Below are 20,420 nucleotides of genomic sequence, written 5' to 3'. Positions count from 1 at the left end.
TGGCAACTTACCCCAGGAGGCCCCAAAGGATGGGGAGGCTCTGGATTAAAATGATGTCTAAACAGAGTTAGCTCTCAGTATTCATTTTCAACCCAGATCATTAGGCCAGGTCGGGCTTTCTTATATTTTGTTATTTCTTATCTGAGGAATCTTTCTAAAAGAAAAAAGCTACAGCACACATTGCTGCCATTTGAAAGCCTACCTTTTAAAGGGTATAAAATACATAGTGACAGTTTTGATGTATCCCAGTGGGTGCGGGTCCCAATACTTCACCATTCTCTGCCTGCATAATTTAAAAATGATAATTTAGCCTGTCAAACTTAATGTGAGTGAAGTTCCTTGGATATTTATAAAACATCAAATAGATAGAATTGTACCAGCAAAAAATGGGTCCTTTTATTACTAAACCATAGAAGGATTTTTGGATGACAGTTGCTGGCAGCTCACCTATGAGCTGAACTTCTGGCGACGCTATAAATGTGGTGGTCCACGGTTTTGAAGGTATTTTCACCCACTGCAATAAAAGGATGTCACAAGACTCCATCCCAAATTGTAGTCAGATTGAGGCGCAGGTCAATGATACAGCTTTTGTTTTCTTTTATTTTTTAGAGTATTAATGATCCATGGTTTCAGGTTCCCCTGAGAAAGTGGAAGTTAACCGTGCATGTAAAGGCGCCTTTAAGTCTGCCGACCTAGGTCACGGTCCGCTGGTTTTTAGCCTTCTGGCCACCCACCTTAAGCCTGCCACGTTGGAGTTCGGGTATTTCTTACGTGTAGCTCTAAACATAGCCCGTCCACTTCAGTAGGTATATTCCTAAGAAGCGTGTGCGGACACTAATTTTCGTGAATTTACTAACGCTTAAATACTTTTAAAACCGGGTGGACCTCGGTGTAGAGAGCGAGCGAGCACCGTGCTCGGCTGCGCGGCATTCAGCGCGGCGGGTCCAGCTTTGCGTGGTCCGGCCCGAGCCCCGCCCCTCGGGCGTCCCCGGCGACGTCCGGCCCGCGGGCCCCGCCCCTCGGCGCCTGACTTAACGTCATCGTCTGCGCCGCGCAGGTAGAAACAGGAAGTAGGACCAAAACAAAGGAGCGGCGGCCGGGAGCGGACCTCTCTCTTTCTCTTTCCCTTCTGCGCGCCTCTTGGCCCGGGCCGCCGACCCCCAAAGAGCCGTCCGACTATGTCCAACATGGAGAAACACCTGTTCAACCTGAAGTTCGCGGCCAAAGAACTGAGCAGGAGTGCCAAAAAATGCGACAAGGAGGAAAAGGCCGAAAAGGCCAAAATTAAAAAGGCCATTCAGAAGGGCAACATGGAAGTTGCGAGGATTCACGCCGAAAATGCCATTCGCCAGAAGAACCAGGCGGTGAATTTCTTGAGAATGAGTGCGCGGGTTGATGCTGTGGCTGCCAGAGTCCAGACGGCGGTGACGATGGGCAAGGTGACCAAGTCGATGGCCGGTGTGGTTAAGTCGATGGATGCGACGCTGAAGACCATGAATCTGGAGAAGATCTCTGCCTTAATGGACAAATTCGAGCACCAGTTTGAGACGCTGGATGTCCAGACGCAGCAAATGGAAGACACGATGAGCAGCACGACGACGCTGACCACTCCCCAGAACCAAGTGGATATGCTGCTCCAGGAAATGGCAGACGAGGCCGGCCTAGACCTCAACATGGAGCTGCCGCAGGGGCAGACCGGCTCCGTGGCTACGAGCGTGGCTTCGGCCGAGCAGGATGAACTATCCCAGAGACTGGCCCGCCTGCGGGATCAAGTGTGACACAGAACCCACTCTGAGGTTTCCTGGCCGTAGCCACCTTTTGAAATGCTCTCTGTATATTAGAAAGATACTATACACTAGAAACTCTGAACGTGCCAGAATGCTGAAATGCTCTTTACTTAAAATGCTTTTACCCATGGGTTTTCAGTGCTCTCCGGATACATTAAGAAATTCCAGGCTTTCTCCACTCTTAACTGCATTTTAAAGTTTTCTATAGCTTGTAATGATGTGTGTTATTATAGCGGCCTTTTAACAGTAGTAGTTAATTTGGTGTATGTAAATCTTTCTCCAAAATTTCGTCAAAACTCTCGTTCCTGTGTATTCAGTTTTCTGCCCGAATTATCAAAATTGGTTATTTTTTAAAATTTAGTGTAATTGATACTATCTAGAATTGACAGGTGGCACGTAAAAATTAAAGAGAGAATGATTGGGTTGATTACAGAGCTGTCAGTACCTCAATTCAACTTATTTAATGGACTGTGCTGTTTCTGTATCCTTTGTTTTTTGCCGTCAAATCAAGACTACAGTTGACTATTAACCTGTTTTCCTAACTTAACACTAAAATTACCTTAGGACAGTCTTGCATAATACTCTTTTACTATTTATGTTCTATAAATTTTTCCCATTGTAGTTGTCTTATAACTGGAAAAAATGCCACGTAACTTCCATTTATTATAAGAAAAAATTGTTCATTTATCTTTTTACTTACTAAAGAGTTTTTAAAAACACTTAAAAGATTTAACACGACAGTTTCTTCAAATGAACTTCTCTAACACATTTCTAGTCATTTTCCTATTTCAATACTTTAATTAGATTTCTTGTAAAGTATGTTAATTAGCACAGCAGTCATATCACTCACTCTTAACATTGCCAAAGAACTGTTGATTGATTTGAGAGAATCCAGGACTGTGTGTTGTTGGTTTTGTTTTTATTTTAACAAAAATAGAAATGAAATTAGAACCACATTTTAAGTTCTGATTATTTGCATTTATTATTTTGTCTTAAAGCAACAACTCTTTAAAAGCCTTGGAGATATATGGTGGAATGTTTTACCTAGCCATGCAAATGACTTAAACATACACGCAGCCAGCTGGAAGTCTGGGAAAACGGAAAAGATGCAGGATTGGACAGCAGGCTTGGCCCTCTAAAGCTAGAGCCCAGCTGTGCTGCCTTCCATCTTTCTGGAGTGGCAGTGTATATTCTCTGGCTGAAAAGTAAAGCCTGTAGCCATCACTTTCTCATAGCCTGAAAACATGGAGAACAGGGACTTGCTTTTGTCTTGGCAGTTATATTAGTATAAGTTAAATATTTAAGGATATTTTAAATTCCCCCTTTCCTTCACTGGAAGATTTCTCCATAAGAGAATTCCAGTGTTTCAGAAAATAATTATAGGGACTCTTCTAAGCCCTTTGAAAGATTGATAACCAAGTCTTCACTATTATGTTTTCCAGTGTGAATGAGTGTGTTTAAAATAAATAAAAGTGAACAAGTGTATGCAGATGAGGACTGATCCTCATATTTAAGTGTCTTTACATCTGACTGGATGTTGTTCTGAAGTCTTCTCTAAGGGACACTGTCAGTTCTCTGCCCTGCATCTTTGTAGAACTCGCCCCTGTCATCTGCATGGCTGTACAGAGGCAGCTGTGTGTGAGTGCAGCATGATTTGTAACCCCTCTTTAGACTGGAAAAAATAATTGCAACTTAAAAAATAGCTTAGTGTTGAATCCTTTGGTAAATTGAAGATCCTTTTATAGTGCAAATATTCCCAACAAAATAATATATTTTGTGAGATTAAACAATGCTTGAACTTTCTTAAAATATGTTGATTTCAAACAATATGAATGTACATTTTTATGAACCATAAAATATTATTTTCAAAAGCACACCAGGCCCATGAATTATTTCCTCATTTTTGCAGTTAATGAAATGCTGAAATGTAAACCACAGAAGTTTGTCAAATAAATCATTTTAAACTGCATGTCACTGCCTATGAGTGTGCATCCTGTTTAAAAAGCTATTTAAGAAAAAGAATTCAGAGGTAGACTTGGTTCAGAAGGCATGATATTTTCCCAAACTCACCCTTAACCACCTGAATTTCGGTTTGGTTAGCGTGGAATTTTCATATGTGTTTCTAGAAGCCCTAACTATTACTTCTTTACTGTAATAGTTTCTTCATGGCAACAAGATTCTTCCTCACATTGAAGCTTCCCTGGGCTAAAGATAGATATAATTTACAAAAGGATCCAATTCAAATATACCAAGGAAATAGTTAATTTTCATGCAACTACCAGTACAACTTTTACTCTTATTTCTCGTTTTTGTTTTTCTGCCTTCAAATATACCATTTCTAACAGATTTAGAATAAAATTTTAGTTTATTTTAAGGATTGTTATTTTATTTCAGATCAGATGATAAGTGCACTATTGGAGAACTTTCTAACAACCTGTTTGTTCCTGAAGGATTGTTAACGCACGTGTGTGCCTTTTAGACAAAGGTGTGCTATAGGCTTGGGCCCCACGTGCCTGCCCTGCTGTCTTTGATATAGGAAAGAGCCACCTAAAATAAACAGCAATCTGATAACCTTATTAGCTGAACATAGTCTTAGAGTCAGCCAGACAGTCTCACATTGTAAAGCAGCAGTGAGGGACCTTGTGTTCTAGATTCCTCTGCAATACGCACAGCACCCTTTTGGAGGCGTCTGTAGCTGAAATCCAAAGCTCAAGACCTTTGGTACTAAGGGCAAAAAAGCTACAAGTCAGTGGACATTAAACAGATTGGTGAGCAGGCCGTCGTAATTTTTTTTTTCTTTTAATCAACTGACTGGAATTAGGAAAATGTCTGTCTAGTTTGCCTAGATTCGTTTTCCTACCACTAGATGGTAAGTTCCATATGAAGCAGGACCAGACAAGGTCCGTCTCGGTCACAGTTACTGGGCCTGGGGTGGTGCCCAGCTCAGCTGGCTCCTGGTAGTGTGTCGGCATGAATGCACACCTCCCTTGGGTGCTGTCACTCGTGATCGTCCCGAGAGCTCTCTAATGACAATGGACACGGTGGGTAAAGTGGATGCAGTGAGCCCTGGGCCGGAGACCCATTGTGAATCCTCAGAAGCACTGTAACTTTTCCTTCATAGCATTTCTCCAAAGTGAAACGTTTGCTCCTGCTCCCTCTCTCCTGAAGAGTGTCAGGACAAACAATTCAGCAGTGTTTATTCAGAATGGCTGAATAAGAGATTTAGACTAAGTATATTGGGTGCTGGCTCTCTGGGGCTTCTTTCTAGAAATAAAAGACACGCTTCTACCTTAAACAGTGCTCAATACAGTGAGGTAGACACATAAAGAGAAAAATGGACATGAGTGTATCCAGATGTAAAAAGGTCATCAAGATGAACACTTAGGATTAGTGCACTTTACACACTGTGTATTTTATACCCCAACTTTCAAAAAGGGTAAATCTCAATATAAAGCAGTGTACAATCAAATCATGTTGTACAATGATTTCTACGTGTTGTACAAAGCAGTTGACAATCAAATCATGAAACAGTAAGTCTACGTGGGGAACAGGATTTCAGTGTCCGTGGTGCTTAGAATTGGCTTCTTGGAAGAGGTGGGGTTTTTAATCTGGGGCTTCAAAGAAAAAAAGGTGGGAATTACACAAAGGTCTGAGAGGCCAAACGCTACATGGGGATTTGACTGGAATGGAGGGTTTACCATCAAAAAGAGTGATGAAGAGATCGGACAAATTGTAAAGGGCTTGGAGGCCAGATTAGAAGCGTGAACTTTACCCTAAAGACAGGAGCAGGAGCGTGAGCCATCAGAAATGCTATTGTCCAGGTGAAGAGAGATCAGAGCCTGGAGTGTGGTGGCAGTAAAAACGGAGAGGCCAGGCACAGTGCATCGCACACTTTGATGTGCACGTGGGTCACGGTTTCACCAGGGGATATGGTTCAGCTGTACATCCTGATTCCTGAGATCTGCAGATGCTGCCTCTGCTGCTCTGAGGACCACCTCTCAAGTAGCAAGGATCACGACCCTGCTGCACCCGGCACTGCCTGGGGCTTTGTTACTATATAGGTAATAGTTTTCTCCATAGCATTGTTGTATCATGTAAATACGCATCATGAGTAAATTTTAATAACACACTGAGAAGAGTTCTTGACAGAGTTCCACCTTGCTACATTTTACACAAAAGAAATAATTTTAATGACCTTTTAATTAAATTTAGTTGGTGCATTTTCTCAGACCCAGCTATTTAAAGGCACTTAACCGAAGAGTTTTCATCATTTCATGATCCCTTGTCCCTGTTCATGATCAACTCAGTAACTTTTGACTTATTTTAGTGGGGTTGCAGACAGCAGATGAGAGAGAAATCAGGAATCGCCATTTTGTGCCAATATCAAACAGAAGGGGGAGTCTAAATGATGAGAATAAAAATGCTTCTGCAAACATGAATATCCTCAGCTGTAGCAGGAAAGAATGAAAAAAAAAAAGTAAATTGCTTTTTAACTACTCTTTTATAGTGTCCATAATGAGGGTATTTTTCATAATTGTCATTTGGTATTGTCTTGCAACTCTGTGTCTAGTGTGAATGAATGGTCTACAAGGGAAATTCTTTAATCTGGTTAATTTTTTGGCTTAACAGACAGTGCATATTTAAGAAGACAGTGTTACTAACCCTTTAAAATGTAGTCACGTGAAATTCTGTGTATGATTGGGAAGACTCTTAAAAGTCATCTCTAGATATCTTAGGAGCCCCAATTTGAAGTACTTCTACAACATGGTAGGAAATATGCTGACTGAACCAAAGATTAAGGCAAAAGGCTGACAGAAATCTACTGCTATAGATTTTTACATTATTCCTTTATTCCTTAGAGAGTCTTTCAAAGAACTGGGGGACACATTTACATCCAGAGGGGAATTTTCCCATTTTATTTTCATGGCACACGCATGAAATCCAAGAACTCAGAATACCATTCAGCATCAGTAACAATCCAAAAAGAGTGCCAAAAGAAGATACTTTTGGAAATGCTCCTTGATACCTCTCAGTTCTCAGTTAGATGGTTAAGTATCAGAGCTGGAAGGAACTTTGAATACCCATCCTGGAGATTAGGGATGGAAAAGAACTTGACATCTTCGCCTTTGTCATTGGCATCTCAGAACCACTTATTTTACAATAAGTGTTCAGGAAGGTACTCCCACTGCATCCTTCAGAAGGCAGTCTTTAATCACACCTATCAAGAACTTCTGATGTATTTTTTTAACCACATTTCATTGTTTCTACTTATACTTGTAATTACCATCTGAATAAATTCGCCCACCTCCCTCCACCCCATCTGCATCCTGTTTGAAATTCATTACTTCCTAAACCCTCACTTAGCCAAAGGCTTCATATTTAGTTTAACTTTCAGTTCCTTCCAGCCCTTTCAGTCAGAAGTGATTGGGTTCCGTATCACATGTGCAGTATTCTATGTCCCCTGCCAAGACGACAGAGCATTTCTGAATCAAATTATTGTAGCCTACCCGGGGCGGGGAAAAGGGAGGAGCAGCTCACCTCCCCACGGAGACCTGCCTGGTTGTCGGGGCCCCAGTCCAGCGCTCCCTTTCCAGGAGCAGAAACCTCCCTCACTTCATCCCAGTCTTTTTGCTCCTTTCCTGCTAGATGGTCAGGACTCAGTGTGTGCTTCTGAGGCACTCTCCACTCCACTGAATTCAAGGCCGGCAGGGACTGAGCCAAACTACACTGTGGTTTTCAAACCAGGCCTCAGGCCAGGGCAGGGCCCTCCCCTCCCTGGAGCCTCGGGACCCTGGGGCCTCCCGTGATTCTCCAGCTCCCAGGCAGCCCCTCCAGGCGGCACTTCCAGGGTTGTTTGCATTCTGTCCTAACTCTTCCTCCTCAGGTACCAGCTCTGTGCCCTGGGCCAATTCACCCACCTTCTGGTACACCGCAGCACCTACCAGGGCTCGTAGTGCCCAGAGAGGCTGCAGGCAGGTAGGAGTCCCTTTGGCTGCTCAGTGGCCTTGCCACCTGGCCATAGCCCTGCAGTCCTTCTCCAGGAGCAGTTTACTTTCTTTGACAACTCCCAGGGCAGGCAGTGCAGTCACAGACACCACCCTCCACAGCTGCCTTCCCCTTGGGTGAGATGGCCCTGTCCTCCAGCTGAAACAACCTCATTCCTGATGCTGCCCCACCACTTCCTGTCTCTGAAAGGACATCCCTAACACCAGCAGCTCCGCTCTTGCCCCTTCCTACATTCTGCTTGTGGCTTCCCTGCTGTGGAGGTGCCCCTTGTTGTAGCTCTGAGGTAGGTCTTGATTCTGGAGCAGCTGGGCCTTGTGCTAAATCAAGGGCATGTAGATGGAGGGCTGCCAAATTGTCACCCCAGCACCAGGCCGCCATCTCGGGCCACCTGGGGCTATCTTTAGCTTTCCGGTAGGAAAGAGTTAAGATGGCCAAGGGAATTAAGCGGCCTTCCTGTGTCTTGGCCTCCCTCCTGCCTGAGCTGAATGCCACTCAAGGGCCAGCAGTGCAGGCTGGTGATGTGTGGAGATGGGGGTGGGGGGGCGGTGAGGGGGTGACACCTCCTCTGTGCTGTGCCCAATGCCCACAAGCACACGGGCTTAAAGGAAGGCTGGGTCATTGCTCACTTCAGCTGCCCAGTGATGGAACCCAAACCATCCAGGGGTGGACAGGCAGGGGGTCGGCTGCTGTCCCTCTAGGTCACATTCACCCTCCCCAGTCCCAGAACCTCACCCTGGCCACACGGACACCCAAGGCCTGGGGAGCTTGGGCCATTGAGACCCTCCCTCTCCTCACATGCCCTGCTTCCATTCGGAAGCCCCTGTGCCCCTCGCCCTCCGGAAGTGGTCCTTCCTCACTAGTTTACCAGCCCCTCTCTTCCTGTGTCTTGACAATCAAGTGTGGCAGCCGCTGTGGCCCAGCCTCTCGGGCGCGCTTTTCACCTCCCCAGGCTGTGGGCGAGGAGGGGGCGGACGCGCGTTCATCCGGCAGATGTTCAGGGCCCACCAGCGCTGGGTCCGGGATACCTGGGCCAACAGGACAAAGCCCTGCCCTGTCGGTCTTCCATTTTGGAGGAAGATACAGATAATAAACAGATGGATGGATGTAAAACATGCGGGGCCGTGGCGAGCGCTATGCAGAACAAAGCGGGGCTGGCGCGGAGATGGACGCGGGCGCTCAGGCGGCTGGAGGCCCAGCGGGGGTGAGGGCGGTCCCCGCGGAGGGAGAGGGGCCTGCGGGGCCTTCGGCTGCGGCCGGTGCGGGACCTGCCGGTTCCTCTCCCTTGGGCGCCGCCCTCCCGCTGGTCGGTAACACGCAGGGCCTCGGCCGGGTGTGCACGCGGGATCCCTCCCGCTAGCACGCGGACACGCTCACATCGCTTCTGCATCATCTTCAGACTTCTCACGCCCCGGGAACATCCTCGCCCCTCCTTTTGCACTGCCGTCGCAGCATGGCCTTCTGCTAGCCTGGCCTTGGAAGGAGGCCCTGCCCCTTCCCCAGCTCTGAGCGGCCCCTCACCCCGACCTGCGGCCGTGGGCACGAGGGAAGGGGCCGCAGAGAGGAGAGGAAGAAGGATCCAGTCCTAGCCGCTCCGTGAGGAGCCGTGTGCTATCCAGGCAGATGCTTTCAGGAGAGACAGTGGGCCCCTCCCTCAGCCTCCCCCTGCCCTGTCCTCCCGTGGCGTGTGACTCTCCCCGTGCACTACTCCACAACCCAGGAGAAAGTCCTCAGAGAACCTTCTGAGCTCGTGCTGGCTTTCTTTTCAGCTTCCTGGAAAGAATCGACAGCGTCAGTTTGGTGGACTACACACCCACAGACCAGGTATGTGAAGCTAGACCTGCGCCCGGCCGGCGGAAACTCGGGAGGTTAGAGGGACTGCCAGTGCTGTTCGGTGGTTATTTACACGTAGATTAAAGGAAAAATCCTTAAAATAACTACCGTTTGCTAATTGTGTTGTCCCTGCTGTGCACGTGGTGTGTTTGCCCCACCCTGTGATTTGCCCCTGACTTAGCTCTCTGAAACTTACTAGATTTCTAAATTGCCAATATTGAAATAATTTTATCTGTGGAATAGCAATATGCAATTCCCATTTCTAGTGGAGATGTCAACAGAAAACTAAACCTTTACTTCTCCAGCTTCATAAACTGTGCCCATTCTGCTCTTGGCCCCGGTCTGGGTCACAGACCACAAGCACACTCTCCAGGTGTAACCCAGAGTGTCTCCTTTGGGTTGAGCTGGAGAAAAGCGCCCCACTGCACATTTGTTAGGTAGCAGAGAGCAACCTTCCACCCTCAGGTATCTGCAGAGACTCAGTGATCCTGAACTGCTCCGCTTAGGAGCGCCCCCAGATGCCTCTAGAGCTAGTGAACTCCAAGGAAGTTGGGGGGGGGCTCCATTGAAACTGCTTCTGCAACGCTCCCCAGTGTCTGTGTGCCCTGGAGGGCCTTGGCCGTGGGCCTCTGCTGGAGGCTGTCTCTTCTCTGCCTCCCCTGGAGGACTGAGCTCCTCTCTCCCCCGAAGTCAGTTTCTCTGAGGCTGACTCCAAGAGCTCGAGATTATCAGACAGAGCAATCAAGCCTTCCTAGTCTTGTGCCAATCCCTTGGGGCCGTCCTGAACACTTCTCTTCAGACTGAGAGGGGAGGACCGCCTCCCATCTTCCAGAATTACTGCAGAGCAGCCGCTTAATTAACATCATAATGGATTTGGTGATCAGAAAAAAACAGCCCTGACATCTGACAGATGTACGAGTCGTCAGCTGTGTAAAACTGAACGGCTTTCACATCCCCTCTGGCCTGCATCATCTATTATCCTACAGAGAACAGGAATATGCAGGCAAGAAAGAGAAAATCTAATCAACCAGCATCCAGTCCAAAAAAATCTATGATTTGTGAATGCAGAGTTACGCTTCCTTTGGTTTGTCACCAGATGGTTCTGAACCCATGGCCGGCAGCTCTCCTGTTGTAGCCGCAGAGCGCGGCAGTGTCTCTGCCCCAAACACTCAGCATGTGATTTGGTTCTCAGATGCCTGACAGTCAGTGGGATGCATCCACGAATGATAAAAAAAACTTCCTAAAGAAAATAAAAGCACAGCTCTCAAGTCTCCAAGGTCAAACCAATACATTAATTGTGACTTTCTCTGAGGAGTGGGACAGAACATTTGTCTGAGTTTTTAATTATTATTGTTTCTTATACAATGGAAGAAATTGCTGTTGGAAAAACTCAATTATTATGGTTGCATCCAGGCTTTCCTTCTGAAGGAGAACAATGACGTCATTTGTTTTGCTTCTCTCTTCTTGCTCCCAGGACCTTCTCAGATGCAGAGTTCTGACATCAGGGATTTTTGAGACACGATTCCAAGTGGACAAAGTAAACTTTCAGTAAGTGTGTTGAGAGCACGGCCGGCTGCAGAGGTGTGGGCAGGAAGCCATGCTGCCTGCTGGGGCCCTGATGGGTGTGTGGTCAGAAGGCCCAGCCTGTGGCCCACGGGCACCAAGATGGAGGGAGTGGGATCCCGAATGTGCATCACTACCCTTTCAGATAAGTAAATCCAGACTGTGTGGTCCTAAAGTACATGCAAGAAGTTTAGGGAAGGAAGGAATCTGAGAGCCAGAGATGCCTGACAGGTGAGAAAGATTCGTGGCATTTGCGTAGGTGGAGAGAAACTGCAGCCAGGAGATGCCGCTCGGGCAGAGGGCGCTGCGCAGGCTGCCCTGAGAAGAGGGGCCGAGCCTGCCTGGTGAGCACGGGCGAGTGGTGTGAGCCCAAGAAGCCAAGAAGGAACTGGGTGTGGACACCCAGGCCGGGTGAGGTGGTGCGGAACCTCAGGGCTCACAGCAGGCAGTGCCGCAGGCCGGCTTGGGAGTGCGCGTGGCTCCACGAGCTCCTAAGAACTGTCGTCCCGTTGTTCTTCCGCAGCATGTTTGATGTCGGTGGCCAGAGGGACGAGAGAAGAAAATGGATCCAGTGCTTTAACGGTGACTTCTATGCTCTCTCAAGAAAATGGGGATGAATTCTCACACTCGCTCCTGCTGCTATGTCTAAGTAGCTTTGAATTAATCATCCATAAATTGCCTTAGATATGAATCTCGTAAATAAAGAATTTAAGCATCCCGAATTTACATTCCTCGTTTGCTAGTTTGGGTAGACCCCTGGTCAGGTGCATTACTGAAACAGTTATACGCGCGGTGCTTATTTAAGTCATTCTTCTAATCATGGAATGAAAATTTCTGTGGAAATAAGTAGCCCTTGGATGTGTACTTTATCATACCCCCACAACCACTGTCTGTCTAACTAGCATGCTTCCCTTTTGCCCTCTTGTCCCACAAAGACGTCACGGCTATCATCTACGTCGCGGCCTGCAGTAGCTACAACATGGTGATTCGGGAAGACAACAACACCAACAGGCTGAGAGAGTCCCTGGACCTTTTCGAGAGCATCTGGAACAACAGGTTATACAAATAATAAAGTCAGTCTCACCGCTGGATACAAATTTTCGTTCATTAGAAATACCACTTAGCTCACTTCCATTTTTATTCTCCATATATATTCATTCTTGCCTTACTGATAAATCCAAACCATGAGAAGCATCTCTTCTGGTCCATCTAATGTATACACACACTTAACGTGGGAGCATTCCTTGATGGGGCTCTGATAGTGCTTTGTCAAGAAAATGTAAATCTGTTTTGAAAGCATAAGGTAATACGTAGTTCAAAATTGGTTTTGTTGGGTTTTTAAAATTTAGAAAGTACCAGTTTTAAACATCCACAAGTGACTGGATGATCTCTAAAGTCCTTACAGCGCGAAAGCACGGCGTAACCACGTCTGAGACTGCCGGTGCTTTGGAGGGTGGAGGGGGTGGTTTTAGAAAGGAGCGGCCAGCAAACACACACACAATACATTTAGACAGAGCTAAAAATCAAAGTTTCTTCTGAAATATTTAGGGGGAAATATCACCAAGGAGGACAGGAAATGTAAGTTGACCTCGCAAAAGGTTTGGATTATCAGAAAAGTATTTCTCTATCAAGTGTGCAACAACTATTCTCAGTTTTATAGTATTAAACAGTTAAGGGGGAAAAAAGCGTGTCAGGAAATAGTGGGTATACAAAAGAGTACTTTGGAGTCATTAAAAATGTCTACGTAGGGGCCAGGCTGGTGGCGCAGCAGTTAAGTTTGCACGCTCTGCTTCGGTGGCCTGGAGTTCACTGGTTCAGATCCCAGGTGCAGACCTATGCACCACTTGTCAAGCCATGCTGTGACAGGCATCCCACGTATAAAGTAGAAGAAGATGGGCATGGATGTTAGCTCAGGGCCAGTCTTCCTCAGCAAAAAGAGGAGGATTGGCAGCAGATGTTAGCTCAGGGCTGATCTTCCTCAAAAAAGAAAAAAAGTGTATTTTATATATGTATAAATATATACATATTTATATGTGTGTGTACACACACACTCACAAATATATATACAGTCACATGGGACAATGACTGCAATATTGTTAAATGAAAAAGCAGATTTAAAAACAGCATGATCTTAGTTTTATAAATATCTGTGAGGATAGAAAAACAAAGCCTGGAAGTAAAAACATAAAAATTCTAGAGCCAGCCTGATGGCCTAGTGGTTAAAGTTTGGCGCTCTTACTGCTTCAGCAGCCCTGGTTCGTTTCCTGGGTGCAGAACCACACCACCCATCTGTCAGTTGCCATGATGTGTCAGTGGCTCACACAGAAGAACTAGAAGGACTTACAGTTAAGATATACAACTAGGTACTGGGGCTTTGGGGAGGAAGAAAAAAAGAGGAAGATTGGCAACAGATGTTCGCTCAGGTCGAATCTCTCCCTGCAAATAAAAGAAAAGAGTTGTTAGAGATAGTTGATTTTTAAAAAATTCTAATAGTGAATGTCTCTGGGTGCAATTTGATTTTTTTCTATGTATTTTTCTATAGTTACAGATTCATTTTTAGAAGGATTATGTGTTTTATAACTACAGTTTAGAAATAGTAAGGCTATTTCCATTTGGGAGGAAAATGGATTGTGTTTCTGATTCATCTAGTCCTGCACGCTAATCATCAGCTGATTCCTTTGAAGTAATAGAATGTCCGAAAGCTTTGCCGATCAGCACGCCTGCGCTGTCTTAAGCCAGTTCCCAGTGTCTATTTAATGAAACACAGAGAGAACGCTCCTTCCTTCACCCTCACCGCCACTGAGCCCCTCCCTTCAGCTTGTCCAGTGCGGTGATCTGGAGCGAGATCTGGTTAACATCCTGCTCCACATCTGGAGAACCTCCAACCTGCTCAGAGGCAGAGGAGAAAGACCCACGCCAGCCACGCATTACATTCTGTGCCATTAGCTAAAGAGTATTTGTTATTGTTGTTGTCAATGCCTTAGCTTCTTCTTGTTTTCTGACCCTTTATTAGTAAACTACACCACAAAAATCCAAGTGTATCTATTCCAGAAGTAAACCTTGGCTTTGGTACCAGTGAATTTATATCCCCAGTGGAGCTGAATTAGAAAGTACTGCGCTCCAGATCACCTGCCTCCTGTGTTTACTTGTTTGTCATTGTAAGAATGTCTTGCTTGAAGATGGAGGAGGGAACCAAGATATTGGTCTATCAAATAATTCTAAATCTTACACAGTGTCAGGAAGATGGCAGTGTTGTCCTTTTCAGTGGAAAACTCCTACACTAGAGGTACTTTCATATACTAGTGGATGTGACATTTGTGTTTCCTTCTTTTCAGGTGGTTACGGACCATTTCTATCATCTTGTTCTTGAACAAACAGGATATGCTGGCAGAAAAAGTCTTGGCAGGGAAATCAAAAATTGAAGATTATTTCCCAGAGTATGCAAATTATACTGTTCCTGAAGATGGTAAGATTTTAAAACAAATTTCTCCCAAAGAAGGGAAAGAATTCTTCTTTCAGTAGCCCTATAACTATAATTCAAACACTTCTGATGAATCTTGGAAATTTAATTAATTTAAATCAATTCTCTTGGCTACTGCCCCATCCTCAAGTACTAGAGTATTAAAATGTCCATTTAGGATTCCATTTATAGACATTTCAGTTTGACTTTCTGTACAAACTGTGCTGCAGGAGAAAGGGCAGTTTTGGGTGTGCGTATGTCATTTGCTGGGTGAGTTCTGCCTCTTGGTGGCTTGGTTGGGTCTGTTGTGGACTGGGCCCGTGTCAGCCCTTTACAGCTGCCCTCAAACTGGACCCCCACAGTAACCTATGTGGGAGGTTCCGTTAGTCTCATGTTTTCCTGTGGAAAGTGAGGCTGAGAAAGGCAAAGTCACGTGTTCAAGCTCGCTCAGATGGAACCTGGGAAGGAAGGCACTCTTGGAACCCTTCAGCCCTGAGCCCACACTTTCAGCTGCCATATTTCCATCTCATCTCCAGTGATGGCTTTGGCCGCAACACTGGGGATTTCTGTCAGACTGACCAGCCATCCCAGGCCCCCAGAGACTGCGTGGGTTGCCAGGACGTGGGACTTGCAGTGCTAGAGCCAGAATTCCTGTCCCGGGCAAACCCGAAGAGTTGGTAATCCCATTTCCCACTGCCGCTCTTCCGTTCTGACCATACGCTGGGCCACAGGAGTCTTGTAGGAGGGATTTGTTTACAGCGAAGTAACACCGCTTCTCAAAATCCAAATCCCAAACTAGATAAAGCAGAATGAAAGGGACTTCCCTAGAAACTTGGGTTAGGAAGTTGAGAAAATTCTTCATCATCTCGCACTAACCTCATCCAGCCTGGTGGTGTCCTTTCCGAGGCTGTAGATAGTGTGCCGCCCGCCTAAGGGAAATCATCAGCGCACCGCTTGTGTTGCCCTCTCTGTTGCTGGATTACCAGTCTCTCAGCAAGCCGCGTCGTCTTTAACTTTCCCAGTAGCCAGCCCCACAATCCCCTCACACCCGTCAATACTCAAGCTCAGCGGAGCTTACCTCCAAAATGCCCACTATGACGTGCTCCTCTTTCTTTCCTTCCTCACGGCCTTGGTCTTGGCCCTCCTTTCCCTTATCTCAGCTGTAGTTCTGGTCAATGTATCTTCCTGCCCAGGCTCCCTGATTCTGGTCACTCAGCTTTCCGGAACATTCTCTGAACTTCTGCCAAAGTCATCGTTCTGAAACACAGCCATAACTCTGCTATGGTCCCTACCAATGTTGGCTTCATCTCACCACAAGTTGAGGCCAAACCTAGCCTAGCCAGGAAATACTAAAAGCTGTCCTCCCCACTCCTCTCAGTGGATATTGTGCTGCCCTCATTGGTGGGTCCTGTGCTCCCCCTCCCACACTTAGTGGATCCTGTGTTCTCCCCACCCTCAGTGGATTCTGCCCCTCCCCCAGACGCTCAGTGGCTGCTATGCTGCTCCCCGGCCCCACTCCTCCCCCTGCTTCTCCTCTCTCCCCTCTGCACACCAGGCTCCTGCCCTAGGCCGAGCATGGTGGGTCTCCAGGTCAGGCCTGACTCAGCGCTGTCTCCCCATCTCCTGCTGCACATGCATGATGATGTAGTCACAGTAGTGGCAACAGAGAAGGAAGAGTTGGAGCCTAGATTTTAGGAAAATAGATTTCATGGAATCACAGAAAATATTGAATGATCCCGTGAACTTAGAATCTATGTGGGAGGAAGACTCAGAAAGGGCTAGGGTCAGAATAGTCACTACGGTTGATTTCAGTTAGGGGCTGCAAATGCCTGAGTCTGTGGGAGGGGCAGGGAGGAGGGGGTCTCCCCAGGAACAAGGCTGATGGAATGAGAACGCAGCCCAGATGAGCGCAGCTACTCCTGAAACCACCGCCCTGGGCCTGGCGCCCAGCTCCTGGGGGCTGCCGAGTCCTCTCTCCTTGGGAGGGCTCTGAAGGCGAAGCCAGTGTGCTGATGGGCAGTGTCCAGTGAGATGCTTTCATTTTATTTGAGTGGAAGTTATCCCCCTGCACCACCAAAAAACAGTTTCATCAGAGCTATAACGGTTAAAATTACAATGACTTGGGAGAAGGGGGGAATGAGAGTTCCATTTTAGCTTTTTGCCTTGCCATCTGTGTGTTTCAATGCTGAGTGTACAGCAGTCTGACTTTGGGATTCCCTCTATATTTTCCATAGAGTTGTATCTTTGTTTCACGTCACTTAAATGAAATTCCACTTGTAATTTCTACAGCAACACCAGATGCGGGAGAAGATCCCAAAGTGACAAGAGCGAAGTTCTTTATCCGGGATCTGTTCCTGGTAAGCGATTTTATTAACCTTTGCTCTCCTACCAACTTAGAGTTAGTGTTGTTCTTTGCAATTTGCAAGTGACGTACCCTTTCAGGATCTCATTTCATCTCATTTCATCTCCCCTAAAATGATAAGAGACAAGAGAAGGCATCGTTGCTTCCTCTCCCAGCTGAGCACCCTGAGGTTCCGCGAGGTTAGACTTCTCACCTCGGGCCACACGGTTTCCAAGCAGAGACAGGCAGCGCCATGCTCTTGCCCCTGTGCACAGGCCCCCGGGACCGACGCTCAGGGGAACCGGATGCTGTTCACTTGTACTTTCTAAGAAGGAAAGAGTCCTTCCGCAGAGTCTGAAACACCAGCACCCTCCCCAGGGGTAACTCTTCCTCCATTCAACATCAGAGGCTAACGGTTCACGTTAAGGTGGACCAGCTCAAATCCAGACAGTTCCTTTTTTATGTTTTTTTCTTTATTTTGAGATAATTTTAAACTTACGTAAAAAGTGAAAGACTCATACAATGTACTCTTCACCAAAATGGGCCAATTGGTATAATTTTGCCACATTTGCTTTATCTATCTGTCTGTCTGTATTTTTTTCTTTTGAATAACGACCATGTTTTCGAGTTTTCCTAGCTTGAAACTAGTAGATGCCAAGACATACCCTACGGCATGTTCCGGGTTGTACCCAGACAGCTCTTGGCGTGTGTAGACTCTGCTTCTGGAGACGTGGGGATCTTAGCCCAGTCTGCAGAGGGAGGGCCAGGCGCTTCGGTGGGATCCCATACTCCGGAACCCCTTTCTCCACCCTCTTCCCGCCACACCCCCTTGGATTGCCTCTTGAATCCTACATTGAAGTAGAAAGTAACAAGGATAAGAAATCATGTCCCCAAAGTGAGTTCTGAGGAACAAGAGTTTCCAGAAAGTTGGCAGGTGGCACCGGGGAAGGGCTCTGCAATGAATAACCCTGGGAAATGCTGTGCAGAGAAAGTGAGAGGGTCCCTGTCCCCAGACCCCTCGGGACCTGGCTCTGCGGCTGCGCACTGCGAACCTCTTCGGTGAGGGAGATGAGCTTGTAAATCAAGGGCTCCCTTTTGCGAGGAGCATCTTGCAAGACCATAAAATACAAAATCGTAAAAAGTGATCCACAAAATGCTGTTCTAGTGAGAACGAGAAGTTAACTAAGTGTGCAAATCGGGCATTTCGATAAAGAATAGAAAGAGAGCTGCGCCATCCCCCCAAATGAAGGGCGTGCCTCCGCCGTTCAGACCTTGAGCAGAAACCGGTTATCCTCCAACAGTGCACAAAGCCTGGCTGGTACGCAGTTTGCAAATCAGGGAAATAAAGCCATGGGGTTATTGATGGACGTGCTTTATTGTGCAATTTGCCTGGGCCAGTCTGAGAAGTTTTGGGTGGGCACGCCTAACCCCAGATTTAGAAGGCAGCCAGGGCAGGTTGCACAATTGGTTATTTATCAGTATTTAGTCTGGATAGGAGCAAATCTTGGGTGAAACAATAACTTTGGTAATACAGGGCCCCAAGAGCAGAGTGAGGAATGAACGATACAGATGGAGAGGAGGAGGTGGTGGGAAGCCCTGGCCTTGAGGAGGGTGAAAGTGGGTTTGGGCCAAGAAGGGAGAGGGCATAGTGAGACCCTCTCTCTGAGAAAGGCCTTCTCCTTAAATGTCGCCATGGAGGGTGCTGACCACCAGAGGTTCATCCCAGACAAGCTCACTTCTTCCCATGTTGGGGAGGCATGGACTGTCTCCAGAGCAGGAGGAACTTAAAACAGAGAAGCTAGGAGGAGGGAAGGCCAGGTGGTCAGCCCCAGTGTCCCGCCAGTTACCGTCACCCAGTCCTGTCCCTCAAACTGGAAACCAGCTGCAGGCCCCAGCCCAGACCTGAGCCCGAGTCCCCCCCAGGACCAGTGACACCCAACCGTTTGTTTTGTTTTTTGCATTGTGACCTTCAAGTAAATTCTTTGGTTTCTTTTTCCATTTATTTATTTATTTATTTATCTGTTTATTTTTGTTGAGGTAACATTGGTTTATAATATTATACAAATTTCAGATGTATATCACTGTATTCAATTTCTGTGTGGACTGCATCACGTTCACCACCCAAAGACTAACTATCAACCATCACACACGTGCCTAGTCACCCCTTGAGCCCTGCTCCTTCGTCCTTCCCCTCTGATAACCACCAATCTAATCTCTGTGTCTGTGTGTTTGTCTGTTGTTGTTTTTATCTTCTACTTATGAGTGAGATCATACGGTATTTGACTTTCTCCCTCTGACTTATTTCGCTTAGCATAATACCCTCAAGGTCCATCCATGTTGTTGCAAATGGCAAGATTTCATCCTTTTTTTATATCTGAGTAGTATTCCATTGTGTATATATATATATCATGTCTTCTTTATCCATTCATCCATTGGTGGGCACTTAGGTTGCTTCCAAGTCTTGGCTGTTGTGAATAGTGCTGTGTGAACATAGGAGTGTGTGTATCTTTACACATTTGTGTTTTCAAGTTCTTTGGATAAATATCCAGCAGCAGAATAGCTGGATCGTATGGCAGTTCTATTCTTAATTTTTTGAGAAATCACCATACTGTTTTCCATAGTGGCTGCACCAGTTTGCACTCCCACTAGCAGTGTATGAGGGTTTCCTTTTCTCCACAACCTCCCCAACGCTTGTTATTTCTTGTCTTAGTAATTATAGCCAATCTGACGGGAGTGAGGTGATATCTCATTGTAGTTTTGATTTGCATTTCCCTAATAATTAGTGACGTTTAACATCTTTTTGTGTGCCAGTTGGCCATCTGTATATCTTCTTTGGAAAAATGTCTGTTAAGTTCTTTTGCCAATTTTTTAATTGGGTTGTTTGTTTCTTTGTTGTTGAGATGTATGAGTTCATTATATATTTTGGTATATTAACCCCTTGTCAGAGATATGGTTTGCAAATATCTTTACCCAATTGTTAGGTTGTATTTTCGTTCTGTTGGTGGTTTCCTTTGCTCTGCAGAAGCTTTTTAGTGTCATGTAATCCCATTTGTTTATTTTTCTTTTGTTTCCCTTGCCTGGTGAAACGTGGTATTCAAAAAGATGCTGCAAAGACCAACGTTGAAGAGCATACTGCCTATGTTTTCTTCCAGAAGTTTTATGGCTTCAGGTCTTACATTCAAATCTTTAGTCCATTTTGAGTTAATTTTTCTGTATAGTGTAAGATAATGGTCTACTTTCATTCTTTTACATGTGGCTGTCCTGTTTTCCCAACTCCATTTATTGAAGAGACTTTCCTTTCTCCATTGTATGTTCTTAGCTCCCTTGTCAAAAATTAACTGACCATAGATGTGTCGTTTTATTTCTGGGCTCTCAGTTTTGTTCCATTGATCTGTGTGTCTGTTTTTGTGCCAGTACCATGCTGTTTTGATTA

At 46.1% G+C, this 20,420-nt stretch overlaps 2 protein-coding genes across 12 annotated transcripts in view; both read left to right on the top strand.

The window, feature by feature from the left end:
- The window catches only part of GNAL (G protein subunit alpha L), a 147,078-nt gene that overhangs the window by 114,925 nt on the left and 11,733 nt on the right, over positions 1-20,420 (top strand). For all 11 annotated transcript variants that reach the window (XM_023648221.2, XM_070220706.1, XM_070220703.1 and 8 more), the window contains 6 exons: positions 9,560-9,614; positions 11,098-11,171; positions 11,710-11,768; positions 12,122-12,242; positions 14,522-14,652; positions 16,936-17,003. In XM_023648221.2, coding sequence (XP_023503989.1) covers positions 9,560-9,614; positions 11,098-11,171; positions 11,710-11,768; positions 12,122-12,242; positions 14,522-14,652; positions 16,936-17,003 — 508 coding nt within the window. The remainder of the gene's footprint in view (positions 1-9,559; positions 9,615-11,097; positions 11,172-11,709; positions 11,769-12,121; positions 12,243-14,521; positions 14,653-16,935; positions 17,004-20,420) is intronic.
- Positions 411-3,756, top strand: CHMP1B (charged multivesicular body protein 1B). Its single transcript, XM_005615080.4, has one exon. It carries the CDS (start codon positions 1,179-1,181, stop codon positions 1,776-1,778), a length of 600 nt encoding a protein of 199 aa, XP_005615137.1. The 5' UTR covers positions 411-1,178; the 3' UTR covers positions 1,779-3,756.

This window comes from Equus caballus, chromosome 8, assembly GCF_041296265.1.
Source record: "Equus caballus isolate H_3958 breed thoroughbred chromosome 8, TB-T2T, whole genome shotgun sequence".
Lineage (NCBI taxonomy): Eukaryota > Metazoa > Chordata > Mammalia > Perissodactyla > Equidae > Equus > Equus caballus.
Note: the sequence above shows the minus strand (reverse complement) of the source record. Positions and strands in the feature narration are given on the sequence as shown.